The following is a 15,591-nucleotide window of genomic DNA, read 5'->3' as shown; positions in this document are numbered from 1 at the left end:
CACGCTAATGTCCATCGTTGGAATAGCTCGCATAGCTACACGCAGAACACTTTGTTGCTCATTCAGGAATACACTGGGAAAGTAATTGCTGGTCATCTCACCGTGGATACAATGTTACAGATCTATATGATTTTATTCAACCACTGTCTCGTGTTACTTTGTAATAAACATCCGTGACTTTTCTTTGCTTAGATTCAGACTTCATCTAGCTTAGGAACTCCTCAAACTACCTAAATAAAGTGCCATTTCGTTTTTTTTTTTCGCTCATCCAACGTTTTTACTAGTCTAACTAAGTTTGTTGTAAGGAAAAATAATGTTATCAAACATAAGTAAATAGTTGTGAGAAAAATCGACCATTGTCATACCTATTTTTCATGATTAAATTGGGTAATAAAAAGCCTGGACTTAAAGGCCTTAACCATCTTTCATTACGGGAGAAGACCCTGGTCCAGCACTCCAGCAGTGGGACATTAATAACTTAAATTTATATATAATAAACATACTCTCCTATTAACTGTAGTACTTCTACCATATACAAACATGGTTAAGACTACAGCAGTAAATATCGAGTGCTCACCGGACGCGCGTCATTATGCTCTGAAGCCTGAAGGTGTCAATAGTCAACTTTCCACCGCACAGTATCATTATGTCGTCCAAATACAATTGTAAGTTATTGCGAGAAAGTACCACTATCGTTATAACGACTTACCTGATACACATCTTTAGAAACTTTGTTTGAATAAATTATACATAAAAATGTAATATTTGATCTCTGTATCATTTGCTTTTTTACTACATAACGTAATATCATGCCTTTCTGCCATAAGGGTAAGCAGAGACAAAATAACGCCATCTCCTTACAAACTTCTCTTGCCTCATTCATATCCATGCATCTTGCGATCTTGTCATACAATATAGTACTAGTACTTTGTTTCTTACTAAATAAGGGAAAACTAATCTTAAAGAATTGTTATTGTAGTTATTAAAAGTTAATACTTATAGGACGTTTAATTTGTTTAGTTTAATTTAATTCTTCTCGTGCGCTCTATATCTAATCTCTCTAATATTTGGAGCTCCATTGACTTGACTTGACCATTGACAAAATTGGTCAAACCACATATTAAACACACCAAAAATAGCATCAACCAAAACGTTAATTAAATTTTGCCTACTATCGACTGCTATAATCAATCCCAACAATAGCTATTCTATCAACCAATTACTAGCCAAACTGGAAACCACAAAACGTTATTATATCAAAACGAACGTACAAAATTGTATAATTTACTCAAGGATTGTATTCCAACAGCATAAACTCCCTTCCGTTGAATACGATTGACTCCACCGAAGGTCGTGGTCTATATTCGTGCTGTATATTTTTTCCTTACACTGATTCACTGCGACCTAGTGCTGTGCCTCGTTATCGATACATTATCGACTCGCCGCTAACGAGTCGATAGTCGATATCGTGTGTTACGATTAATTACTTCCTTTCTAATGCAATTATGTTGGTCTCATTCGGATTTGTTTGCATGTTTGTGCAGATGGAAATTATTTAATGCTAACATTAAGTGCACGGAGAAACATACATTTCTAATGGTTTACCTGTTTTTTATTGCTTTGCAAAAACTTAGGTCTTGAAATATGATATAGCTAGCTCCTGCTCGGAACTTCATCCGATTGAAAACATTTTTTGGGAATAAGAGTATCTAATGTGTTAATCCAGGCTATAAACTATCTGAGTACCGAATTTTATAAAAATCCGTTCTGTAGTTTTTGCGTGAAAGTAAAACAAACATCCATCTATCAATCATGAACTTTCGCATTTATAATATTAGTACTAGTGGCGAATAGGCAGTATCTCAGCCGCCTAATACACATTAATAATGAATAACATATACAAAATCTAATACGGTGGTCTTACAACATCAAAATGACAATCGCGGACCATCAACTACCGCGTCGCATATCTAAATGACCATAATATTAGATGTCATGTTGACAGTGTTCAAGACCATATTTATTTAGTATACAAGTCACGCGACTCTTCCTCATTGTTTCACAATGTGATTCACTTTGCGATATCATTGTTGAGAAATGTATAAATACATTATCGACATATTTATAGGACGTTGAATCATTATTTTCTGTCTTGTGGCGTCTGCTCGACATGTGTTTTGGTTGTGTGGGCCCTAAATAATGAGAGATAATGATAAGACAGTCGTCAGAGATATAAACGATGTTTAATTAATTGATTTAACGATTATTGACAACTGTTTATGAGTACTTTGTATCAATTATGAAGAAATGAACCTACCTAATAGTGAATGATTGAAACCAAACAATTGTCATTCGATAAAGTATATCAAAAGCAAAACATTTACTTCAATTATTTTATGAATCATTTATGATTAAATTCCACAGTTTCTTTAATTAATTATTACGGTTATCGATATCGACACTATCCCATCCCTAGCCCCTAAATATAGTATTTTAAGTTTACACAAGCGTTTCAATCACGATACTCGTGCCCAAAATAAAAATAATACCGTCCATGACTCAGGGGAAATAGGAAACATTAGTATTAAATCGTATTGTTACGCCATTTGTTTCTTTGTTGCATTGTTTAGACTGCACACCACATTTAGGATACGACCACTACGACCAGGCCTATTATTAGAGTCATTTGATTGTTAAATATGGTATTATAGTGTTCTAAATTGATGTTTCGCAATGAGCTTTATTGGCAGATGTGTAACGAGTATGGTGGGCGTAAAAAGGCAGCTGAAATGGACTGTGTGAGCTATAACAATAATGGAGTAGATTGCTTACAAATAATGACTATAAATCGATTAAATACTAATGAATTAAGCCACATACTACTTATACATTTGTACCTTTGATAACTTACTCTCTAACCTTTGTATTTACTATTTCTTTAGAGTAAAAAGTTTTCCATATCATTCAAACTTTTCAAATTGAAACCTCCCATTATTGCGTTCTAAAACTTTCGCTTGAAAATAAAGTACTTTCGAATCTCCACCTTAAATGGTAACTTTACAGCCCTTTAACTTTGCAAATGGCCGTCAGAATCGCACCCAAGTCTGCATGCTTGAGTGATAGCCCACCGACACAATACACCTCAATACGAGATCTTTTACGAGCCGACACAAGAGTTTACGACCAAATACTCATTACACACGTTTCGAGAAGTCGTTAAAGTACAAGAACAATTTTAAAGGAAATTGCGAGATGCTGTGATTTGCACGTGTTTGTTGCCGATTTGGGTAAAATTGTACCCTTTTGGGGCTGGCTTTTGTAGTGTTAAGCTCTTGCAAATTGTTCGATGTTGTAAAGATTTGTAATACACACATCAACACTGTCTAGGGATATTTTGTATTTACTCAATTATCTCAAAATTTAATAAAGATAACATGCAACATGTACTTATACATTTTTATAAAGCCCATTTATCTGACTATATCTACTTCAGAATAAAAAAAACTAATTATTTTGCGTAAACAATTTTATAAGTACTCAAATAAAGAAAAACTAAAAATAATGGTAAAACTAACAATGAATGTTTTTCTTCAGAAAATGTGAAAAATAAGGAAAAAGAAGCTAATTTCCTAAATTCTAATTTAGGAAATAAGCAAAGTTTTTTCAAGTCTTTTCTTACAACAATACTGTCTAAAGAAAACCCTATTTAATTATCAGCCCATCCCTTTTACATCCAAATAGTCGGTATATAAAGGTGTAAAACCGTATATAAAACGTATCGTAAAGTTGTTTCATTACTGGAGTATGTGCGTGTAATGAGGGAGAACTGCCGGCGCCATGGACCACTATCTAATTAGAAAGTAGAAAATCTAATTATTCACTTCGCCAGTTTATACTTAACGTTTACCTGATTTAATGGTGTTGAAAAGGGTTTGGAATTTAACGCGTCGGTTAATTGATGGAAAAGATGTAGTTGTTGAAAAACTGTATTGTGATTTGTGCGCATTAAAAAGGAGAAGGATTTTTTTGTTTATCTTTTATCAGTGCCTTGTAGACTTAATGTACATACATACATACGTATCACGCTTGTTATACCCAAAGGTGTAAGCAGAGGTACACAGTGTACACCCGCGTTTCGCCTTTAATATTGTTAGTCCCGTGTAATAGGGGGCAAGCTTATTACGAATTTGCGATATATCGGGCAGGTTACAAATTTTTGGACAACTATTGTGAATAATCAAATAACTATAATATAAGATATAAGTGAGTGTAAGGTTTCTGAAGACGATGTCCAGAGCAGAGCGAAGCGGAGAAAAAAGATCAGGAAGGCTGAGCCCACTACCATATGGGATTCATAGCATGGAAGAGAGAGAGAGTTCTTTGTCCGACCTGTGTTTAACAGTCGGATACACTACTAACCGTGCCACAGAGGCAGTCTAGTACTAATGACAATATTATTTAAGTATATGAAAATTGCTTCACTTTGCTGTGCTTAGTTAAGCAATGTTACATTTAATTAAACCTGTATAAATGCATTTTCATGATGCAATATCGTAGATATATCAAAAATTTATGAATCCATAAATTCAAATTAATTATAATTCATATTGTACCATTAACATCGATCACAAGGCACAATAATACTAGTTTCCAGAACTAACTATAATGGTCTCGTTGACAGTTGCTATAAATGTGACCGGACTTGTAATTTATAAGGCGAACCATTAATAACTAAGAAAGCAGTTTTAATGGACTTCATTATTGCCGTTGTTTAAATGACTTACGATGGTTTTACGTGACCTTTTTAATAGGGAAATGTTTGACTTAGATAGTTAAGTAGACTTCATCAAGTTTAGGAATTTTCTTTGATTATATTGCGCGCACATATCCCAATCACTACGATAACACTAGTCGAATATATGTTTGATAGTTCTGATAATTCTTTATTTATCAATGTTAATCTCTTAGGTTTTCTACTTATCGTATGGTAAGTGGTCAACCTAGTGTTAAAGATGTTCAAGCCAGTTCAGGCCTTTGACGTGGCTTAACGACTGTTATCTTAATAGACAACAACTTGGGCCTTTTTTTTACGTGCCCTCCGAAGCACGGAGACTCCCAGTTCAAATACCACTATACAGTCACCCATCCGTAGAATTACCGCGCCAAGGTTTGGGTAACCCACAGATCGTTTACCGACCGGTGAGTGCAACTCGCTATGGGCGCCTCCTCTCTCCTAGGTTAAAATAATGGAGTCGTAAAAAAACATATTGTAATATTTCTTTTTCAATAAAACTGCTTGAAAAAGTTATGCGTATAGTTTCACGTGTCTTCACACTCTTTAGTAATAAATGCAGTCTTATAGAGTCATAAAAAGCGCATTACATAGAGCAAAATAAAATAAGACTTCATAAATATAAAAGTATAAACAAATATAAAGTCATAATCTATAAGCTCATGCGAAGCACAGCTGAATATGAGTGTCTTACAGTTTTATAGATACACAATATATGTACATAGTTATGCTAATAAAATAAATACTTTGAAATGAACATTACTTTTATAAAAAGATTTTATTTCTGTGCTAAAACTGATTTGTATATAAGACGGCTTGCCTTATTATTCTGAAAAATACAACTACAGTATAACATAAACTAGCTTTTCTTATTTCTCCGTCAGAATGCGGGAAAATTGTCTCGTGAATATTTTCTACCTAAGCTCTTATTTAAGAAATTAATTTCAAGCCAGACTTCAACAGTATTTACAATGACCCTAGAAGAATATAAATTGGAGCTTAAGACAGCTTTTTCTTTAGACATATACCTACAAGGGGAATTCTAGGATGACAATATTTTATTAGCGTCTATTTCCACGGCTAATCTAATTCTTATAGTTCGGTTTTACCACTCCTAAATAAGTGTCAGTTAGCTTATCAGGTGGAATATTGAAAGCTGTTTTTCATACAATTGCTGTCACTCTATCTATGCGCTGCGCTATTTAGCTTCCGCTCGACTCTGATGGTGCTGCAGCCAATAGGTCCAGAGAACTGCTGTTAAACACCTCACCTTACCATTGTAAATTGTCGAGTTTTGGAAATAACCAATACAGAAACCAGAAGCATTATATTCTTAACAAAAAAGCAGTTTGATTTTGTTCTATAGTTAGCTAAAGTGGAACCGCAGTGTAAAGCTTGTTTGTGCATTTTCTTGTTTATTAAGTAAACACGTCATTATCGTACAGTTCTAAACGCGTGGGCTCTTTTTAATTGCTGAGCCTCCGTCAAGTAAACAGAATAAATTATAATGAAAATTGAATATTCAATTATGTTGACTTTCTTGTTCAAACGCCGTTAAAAGTTGCACACTCGATGTGAGAGAAAAATCTTTAACCGTTTTTATTTGACTTTCTGTTGTAACTACTTTAGTCGTTCCTTAATGTTACCACAATTAAGTTTTCATGTGGCACATTACACCCACAAAAAAGTTGCTTTCTGCGGCTTAGAAAATAAATTCACAGAATATTGCCTTTCTTCTGGAAGGAGATTAGGGATATTCCCTGTCTTCGTAAAGTCGTAATCTATTATTATCTTATTACCTTTTAAATACTTCTCTCCCTAACGTTTCTATTAAATAATTTAGTGTTAAGTGTAGCCCAGAGCAAATTGTTACATTAACCACATTAAGGCACTAGAAATTATATCCAGTGAGAGTGAGTACCATCATCAATGCTGTAATTAAAGTCAGTAAAAACCTAACACATCCATGTGTTAGGTTTGAATAGCAGAAACAACTTTTCCCAAATCTGGTACTTCTTAAATTTTACGTCTTTGTACTTATAAGTAAGGTGTTGTCATAACCAAAGTCCCATGACAAGGCAAAATAAAGAAGCTTGTTCCTCAAATAAAGGCCATGTCTAATATTGACCCACAAAGGTTATTCACCTGAACGATTTTTGTGTACTTCCACTAAACCAGATTGAAAAAAGTACCTTATTTTGATAAAGATTAGGAGCATACCTGTGTCCAATCGATTTTAGATGTCATCATCTTGTTTTTCATACTTTGCATAAAATAACCATCAATTTTTTTATTTATTTTTTATCTGGTACAATTATAATAAATATTAGTAATTACTATGCGCAATTTCATCGGTAATCAAATTCGCTACCTACAGTTTTGAAGTATGGGACCACACCTACGCCCCTGGCGTGGGACTGCTCGGCATCATAATTGAGCGCAAACAACATACACTCATTTACGCAAAACGAACAAACACGAGCGAAAATAACTTCTATGGTCATTGTATTAAGGATGGAATATAGATATCAAAGTGGTGTACTAAATTGCAAGTTGTGAATCACGAGTAGTATGTCCAAATGTTTTGTATTTTGTACGAGTTCCATATAAAGTAATGGAGAGTAAGTTCTTGATGGAGTGGTTTGTCCAAATTTTTGGCGCCAGAAAAACTGGTCAATGCCTAGTATCGTGTGCAGATGAATGAAATGAAAGCGTGATTGCGATTTACTTACTTGATGCTTTGAAAAGTTACCGGCATAAAACCTAGCAGAAGGGAAGATTTGACTGGTGAGATTAGGTGCCTTTACACACACGCTGAGCGTAGAGCGCGCCATCTTTCCCGTGCGTTATCCTGTACGCTCCTAATCACGCGCAAAAGACACTTAATCATTGAGCTTATACCAACTAAGATATACCATATATACCTCAATAGTTTTCGACAGATTGCGACGAAATCGGAATACTTTTGAGGCTTGGTTTCTCATCCTAATATTCTTCATAAACCTGGCTACAATACCCATAAGAAATAGGACGTATATCGAATACGATAGACGTAGTTTCTATAATAAAACGGGTAATAGAGGCGCGATACGCCTGCGCGTACGGCGGTGTGCCCACATAAATGTTGCCGACGCAAATTAATGTACTCCCCGATAATTAGCTGAGATTAAACGCACTCCGACTGGTTATGTAGATACAGAACCAAGTGCGATTGCTAAAGCTTGTGTTTGTTCACTATTTATGTGGAGGGTTCACTTTATTAGGGTGTGCTTTAATACTTATTTAGTTCTCTTTGCTTGTAAGGGATTGTGCTGCTAGTTTGTACGGACGGTATTGTGCCCTGAAAAACTTAGACTTACAACGATGGGCTTCAAAATAATTGTGCTTACATTGATAAAAAATATTAAGAGTGTTCCACTGCTGTTTAAGTTACTCGATGACTAAATATTAAATCGCTTTATTCCTCAGTTCATTAAATGTCGTATACCTACGCTTGACAAGTTTCGGAGTGCAAAATGGTCATCTTTCATTTAAAATGTGACTTCACATGACAGCACCTTTCTCAGATTAAAGCAGAAACGAAGACAATTATGTTTGTCGTGGTTCCTTACTTTCTTACCAGCTATATTTTTCTTCTGCAGCGTTCAAAGGCTACCTGTATTAAGTAACATCTCCAGTCTTAGATGAGAGATGAGATAACGCAACGTGTTCAAGCTTCAGAACAGGTTTAGGTCAAGAGCAGCGCGTGCCTTGACTGACCAACGAGATAGATACCAGGGAACATTATTGACATTAATATCCTTCTGCTGGGTACTGATCTTATAAAACTAAGAGAAAAAAATAAGTTAGGTATCGTATTTTTTTCTTCATTGCTTCTGTGGTGCATCTATAACTAGGCAAGAAGATCGCAATACAAAGATCGCAAACAATTCCACGGTTGAGATATTGGTATAGAATTTTTAAAAAAAACTTGGGATTCAAATATTTGTTGGTTTCGGAAATTCAACAGTTTAGAACCACTTGAAAGGCCTGGCCCTATTATCCTCGTAGCCCTTATTTGCTCAATACCCTGATTAGTACCCTGCTTAAAGCAATAGTGTTAGCTACACTAGGTACGCTAGAAAGCCAAAAGGGTTAAATATCGGGTAAACTGATACTACTGTAATATTTTAGTCGTAAGATTCACAAACAGTGTACGAGATTTATCAGCTTAGAAATTTTAGCAAAACGAAGGGTTATTCTACTGTAAACCGTTACCCAATGTCCATTGCGTTGTCTTGCACTTAGTGGGTAAATGTATGTATGTACGTCGCAAAACTGTCCAATTTAGTTCGGCCATTACCAATTACTGTACGTAGAGCACTTAAACAGTTTGTCCTTAGTCGATCTATTGTAGAGTAGACTAGTTTTCCAAACTATCAACTTTGCAGGGTTGCTTCTCGATTTCTAGATAGAAATGGACCTCTAGATTCTAAACTTGATCATCGAAATCTTCTTCCTTACAGTTACACACAATTTTTACTTTTATATCTGCTACTACTTATTTGATTGAAAAGACCGTAAAACATGGTCTTTTGAAACCTAAAGCTGAAGAAGACTGATAAAGAGTCCTGGCACAAGTAAGAAACATACTAAATACACGACAAACGTGGCTGACTGAATGATCTGGATGTGCAAGCTTGCTTTCTGCTATACGCAATCATGATTAAAACTTATTTCCACTACTTAACAAGAGATTGAAGCGAAACAAATTGATTGAACTCTTCGCATTCGTGGCAACGATAACAGTCTCAAAAGAAGTAATACAAAACCAAGTTTATAGATATCGTACTGTTACATAAAGTATGAAAAAAATTGTTTTATTCCAACCACGATATAGTAAAAAGACGTATTTTCACGGTAACTTAACGTCTCCGCCGTATTTATGACTACGCCGTACATATTGTAAGTTCATGAGCCTGTCGCGAGTTTCGCCAATAAGTTTTATATGTTTGTAACTTATGGGTATGCGAAATAGGACAGAATAAGTGAAACTGGCGGCAAGGGACATAGGCGGCACTTGGTAACAATAACGATAAGGGTTTTGGTAGCCTTTTCTGCCTTGAGAACAACAAAGTTTACTATCATTCGTTAGTTGGAATAGAAATATAACAATTAGTTTTGTATACTTTTGTATATAAAGGTTTTGTATATAAAGGTTACTACAATATTTTGAAGGCAGCCTATTTTTACCACTAGAATGAATATAATAGTGAATCGTAGAGTTATCGTAATCGTATGAAATTGTCTGCCAATAATACAGCATAAACTATCTATCCATAGTTCTAGAGTTGAAATAGACCGTTTCGATTTATGTCGTTGACATAAAATATCACGAAATAATAAATAGACCCACCTCAGTGTCAAGTAAAAGATTGGATCACAAATATTTGTACGACAGATAAAATATTTGCCGACAGGGTGGGTGTTGTTTGATGTTTTCTAACGGCTACATTGACACAGAGAATCTTCGCACCGGCTACAATTTCAATTATCTACTGTTTTCTACCCACGACTTCGTCCTATAGGAACGCTATGTGAAAAATATATAAAAATATATATATAATGAGACAACTCACACGAGGCCATCTGACTCCAAATTAAGCAGTTGTAGCAGTTGTACTATGATAACCAGACAACATGATAGACTGTAGGTACTTATATCCTTCAATGTACTTACTTATAGATAAACCTACAATCAGGCTCAAAAAGATACTCTGACACTACTGATTACACAAAATATTTGTCAAAAAATAAATTATCTGAAAATCTTCCTGTTTGCTTTTTATTTAAATTTTCAGATGAGTAACAAACGTACAACCATACATTGTTAGCAAGAGAGAATAAATAAAATAGTACAAAAGTGGTTATAGGATTCGGTCTGCGGCAGCCCTAAGTGAATTATTGTCATGTGCGACCATAATAGATGGTCAGGTTACCTAGGCGGAGGAGTAATTGAAACGGCATTAGTATAATCAGATCACATTAGCATATAATACAATGCCATAAACTCAACTAGAGCAGTATGTCGATACAATTGGACTTATTAACACTGCTTAGCTTATTAGTTAAATAACCGATTAGATTGCCCTTAACTCATTTCTGATAGGCTATTGTAGGCAATTAGGCATAATAAATAAAAATAACTTATAATTCTAATTATTTTGATAACTAACCGTTGTCGGGACGATCTAGATGTCTTAAATACTACTAAATAAATAAATATTGTCCACGCATAACAAAAGATAGGGAGGGGAGGATTGGAAAAAATGGGGGAGGCCTTTGCCCAGCAGTGGAAGAGTAGGCTAAAAAATACTTGAATAAAATATACAAATACCTACGAGGTCGGCAGTGTGTTGCTGACCATTACTTCTGCTTTGATTTAATTGTCGCAATATACTAATACAAGTATAATTAGATACAAAGCAGCACTATAAATATTGTTAACTTATAATAGTGGAAAATGATCCTACGTGTTAGACCCTAAGTGTAAAAGAATCCCAGCTAAGTATCCTTACTAACAGGCCAGCCCTGCTTGCGCCAGGTATACCGTTAAGTTCGTATAAGCCAATATCTCAGAACTGGTTCAATGCTAGCCGATCCTTGTTTAGATGCTGGATAGATCGCGATTGAATACAATATGCTGTTATAATTTAATGTGTATTACATTGTATTACTGGAAACAAGATGTACAGACAAAAGCAGTTAACACTGGGGCTTGTAACTGCTTGACAAAAGTAAATTAAGATGTGTTTTAAGTATTTCATTATTAGGTTACAATTAGGTTAATAATTGTTATACAAGAGCAGAGTCTCCTAACACAAGCATTGCTTGACTATAGGGAGGTTTCATTAACTAATTTGCAATGATACGCTTATTTACCCAAATAAAAAAAAAACATTTTTTTCGAAGATACTGGTATATTTTATAAGCAGTCAATTGGGCAATATTTTTATTATTACCATTGTCATTTGAGCAGCACGAACGCTCACTATAGGTCTTTAAATTACTTTGAGAACTACTAGGATGATCAGCTATCTTGAACACTTTTCCTTTATTAGAAACGAAAGAAAAGGCTCATACTTTTATTTTCCTAACTCTTATAACATGAAATAAAGCAACAAGCTCTCTCTCTCTCCGCCTAAACAATTGTTAGGTAAGAGGCACGACCTGAATTTTCATGAGAGTCGTAAAAGCAGACATAGGGGTCGTAATACGTCGTCACGGTCGTAAACTCAAGCACCCTTTACTCTTTAACCCTTAGAAGAAACGTTATTCAATAAAGAAAAAATCTTTTATGTTATATTAGAAACTAGCTGACCCGCGCAACTTTGCTTGCGTCACTTAAGAGAGAATGGGTAAAAATTTTCCCCACTTTTGAAACATTTTTCGTTGCTTCTCTGCTCCTAATGGTCGTAGCGTAATGTTATATGGCCTATAGCCTCCCTCAATAAATAGGCTATCCAACAGTAAAATCATTTTTCAATTCGTACCAGTAGTTTCGGAGATATGCGCGTTCAACCAACCAAACAAGCTCTACAATTTTATTAAATCAGTAAAGATTCCTGATAAAATCTTATTTTTCTTCTACAGGCGTCTATGGACTTACCACCGGACAAGGCGAAACTTCTGCGTAACTATGACTTGGAGAAGAAGTGGGAGATCATCTGCGACCAGGACATGGTGCAGGCGAAGGACTCGCCGGCGCACTACCTCAACAAACTCAGAACGTACCTCGATCCTAAAGCTTCCAGGAGTCACAGGGTAAGTTTGTTATAAGGTCTAATTAATTACTATTATTTAGTATCTCATGTGTTGCTCCAATATCTATTCTCTGACTATACGCAATTTTAGTGCAATCCATACAGTAGTTTTTATCTGATGCTGGAACATACAGACAGACAAAAAATTTATTAATTGCAGATTCGGTATCAGTGTCCGTTACTTAACATCTCCTAGTAGATTTTTTTATATATTCAATGTACAGAACAGACATCTACAGCTTCCATAAGTATAAACTCTGCAGCGTAGTCATGTGCTTAGAAGTGACATGATTACAGAAATTTTACAATTCAGTCAAGACATGTTTGGAATGTGATGTAAAGTGCTGAAAAAAACAATGAATAAGGATCGATGCGTATGGCCCAAAGGCCTTAGAGCACGATTGAAATGTTCTTCGCGAAATAGCTCGTGAACTTTTGAATGGAACTATTCATTGACCATATTAGTAAAGATCTAGGAGGTCCACTATGATTGCAGCCGAGTGATACATTGTGTAGCCGAGGTGCGCGTGAGTCGCCGTATTCGGCGGTACCGTTACACTTAGTAAACAATGAACGATACATTAATGCTAAGAGATAGAGATCTGCCCACCGGCAATTTGTGGATAAAATCGTTTTATGCACGTTTTTGCTCGTTGCCTCGGACCAAATAGTTAGGGAAACCCGAGAAACGTTTGTAAGCTTTGACGGCAGCTAATTTGGCTTGTAACGTGGTGTTTTATTTGTCGATTTACGGCGAGATAAGCTGTAAAGTTTCTTTTGCGAAATTCTGCCTAGTTTCTTCACAAGCTGTAGTTTGTTTTAGATTTTTTCTTAATTTTTTTAAATATTCTTCACACAATAGGTTTTTCCTGACAAGTCTGATATGTCGAGGTTTTCTTTGACTAGGCAATTATGCAAAAATTTAATCCCAAATTGCCCTAGGAGTGTATATTTTGTATGAAATGTTGTTCCTTCTCACCACACAATGTTTTGAACCAAACAAATCATTGAACAAGCTCACTATAGCCAAGTTCCCAACACCTATTAATCTGTATCTCTGTATCTGCAACACGGGCTACATAGTCGCCGAGTACCGTTAGTGTCACAATGAGCGATACATCATGAGCCCGCGATACGGTGGACTAGACGCAATTTGTGGACGCAGCTTGTATCCTCGGACGCAGCTGGGGGTGGCGAGATAAAATGACTGGAATTAGAGCTTATATAGGCTTATAAGGCTTGATAGTGCTTAATAAAATGTATTGGTCTAGTCATTTGTACCTGTTTTGGGTAATACAAATGCCACCAAAAACATACTGTAAAAACCTCAAGTCTCGCCGTAAAAAGTTGTGAGATCTATATAATACCAAGTCGATTAATCTATTTAGTCTCTACTTAAAGGACCTTCTGTCTTAAGTTATTACGTATGTTATTATCATGCCAATTAAAAAAAAATACCTCTAAAACAAATAGACCGACCTGGCCATCGCATGATTCGATTATTAGTATGTATCACACTACACAGCACGACAAGAAGTTAATGCTCCTGAAATGTTAATGGCGAATTTGTGTTTTCTTGCGATGACCAAGTCGATCTATTTGTTTTAAAGGTATTTTTTTTTAATTGGCATGATAATAACATACGTAATAACTTAAGACAGAAGGTCCTTTAAGTAGAGACTAAATAGATTAATCGACTTGGTATTATATAGATCTCACAACTTTTTACGGCGAGACTTGAGGTTTTTACAGTATGTTTTTGGTGGCATCTCACTTCTTTTTGTAGAGCGAACATAAGTCCAATTCGTATGGAAAGACGATTTTTTTTTCATAATTCAACATATTTTCCTATGGGAATGTTGTTCAGTTTCATGGGCTAAACACCCTTACCCACCCTATACCACCACCCGTTATGCCTCATATAGTAGGTACCTATTTACACCTATTTATTTTATTTTCTACAGTAATAATAATTCATTAACTGCAAATGTAACCTTGTAATCTTATACGTTTATATGGGATTACAAAGTTATTGTTGCAGTTGGTGTATTTAGAAAACTGGACCGAAATTAGAAAATATAGAATTTTTCCCATGATTAAGACACTAAACCCTATTTGTATTCTAAATTTTAAGCTTCTAAGTCTGCTAGAAGTACCTTAGACTTTTGATGATCGGTGAGTCAGTGAGTCAGTGAGTCAGTGAATCAGTGAGTGACAAAATTCAAAATTTTAACAAGTTGTCATTCTTAAACTACTGGTTCAAATTGACTGAAATTTTAAATATACCGTGTTTATACAATGACTGATTAGTTGCTGAAAATCCAGACTTCTTGTTTTATCCACAACGAAATTATAGGGGTGTCAAAAATGCCCGTATTGCTTCGAGAAAAGGATGTTACGGCCGTGCCGCTTTTTTTTGCTCGACTTGCGGGGGCACTTCCGTGCCCCCAGATGTGCTAAAGAATGATGCTAGTGCTTTTATTAGGGTTTTATACAAAAAAGAAACGGAAGATAAATTTTATTATTAGGTACTGTAATAGCTACGGATTTATTTTTATATCTTAAAAGTTTAGAAATGCACTTTGGAGTCCTTAAATCATTAAAAAAAACGCATAATGATGTTTTTATTGTCCTCATAGTCTTCCCTCAAAAGCTGAGTTTAATAAATACTTACCATATTTTCATATTACGAGGTCACATGATTCTGATCAGCACCTGCGTGTGCGCAGTGTTCACGTAAAAGTAGCCAAACCGCATACATACAGGTGTTTACAACGATTTACGCATCTGACACCTTCGGTACAAACCTGATTGTTTTGTAAAATGTATATTAAGAAGTATTTTGGCTGTCAATATTGGTTGGCAGTTAAATGACAATATTAACAAATGAAAAAAATGATTGTCTGTCCAAACAAAATTGACTGGACTTAAATTACTGAAAAGGTTAGTATGACCTAAATATATTTTATGTACCTTCGAAGTTGAGACCAAATCTTA

The 15,591-nt window shown here is 35.2% G+C and overlaps 1 protein-coding gene across 2 annotated transcripts in view; it reads left to right on the top strand.

Annotated features, from left to right (window-relative positions):
• Frl (formin-like protein) overlaps positions 1 to 15,591 on the top strand; it is a 79,853-nt gene that overhangs the window by 43,929 nt on the left and 20,333 nt on the right. For both annotated transcript variants that reach the window (XM_076122167.1, XM_076122168.1), the window contains exon 2: positions 12,425 to 12,595. In XM_076122167.1, coding sequence (XP_075978282.1) covers positions 12,425 to 12,595 — 171 coding nt within the window. The remainder of the gene's footprint in view (positions 1 to 12,424; positions 12,596 to 15,591) is intronic.

This window comes from Anticarsia gemmatalis, chromosome 13 (assembly GCF_050436995.1).
Source record: "Anticarsia gemmatalis isolate Benzon Research Colony breed Stoneville strain chromosome 13, ilAntGemm2 primary, whole genome shotgun sequence".
Taxonomy (NCBI): domain Eukaryota; kingdom Metazoa; phylum Arthropoda; class Insecta; order Lepidoptera; family Erebidae; genus Anticarsia; species Anticarsia gemmatalis.
This window is presented reverse-complemented; position numbering and strand designations above follow the sequence as displayed.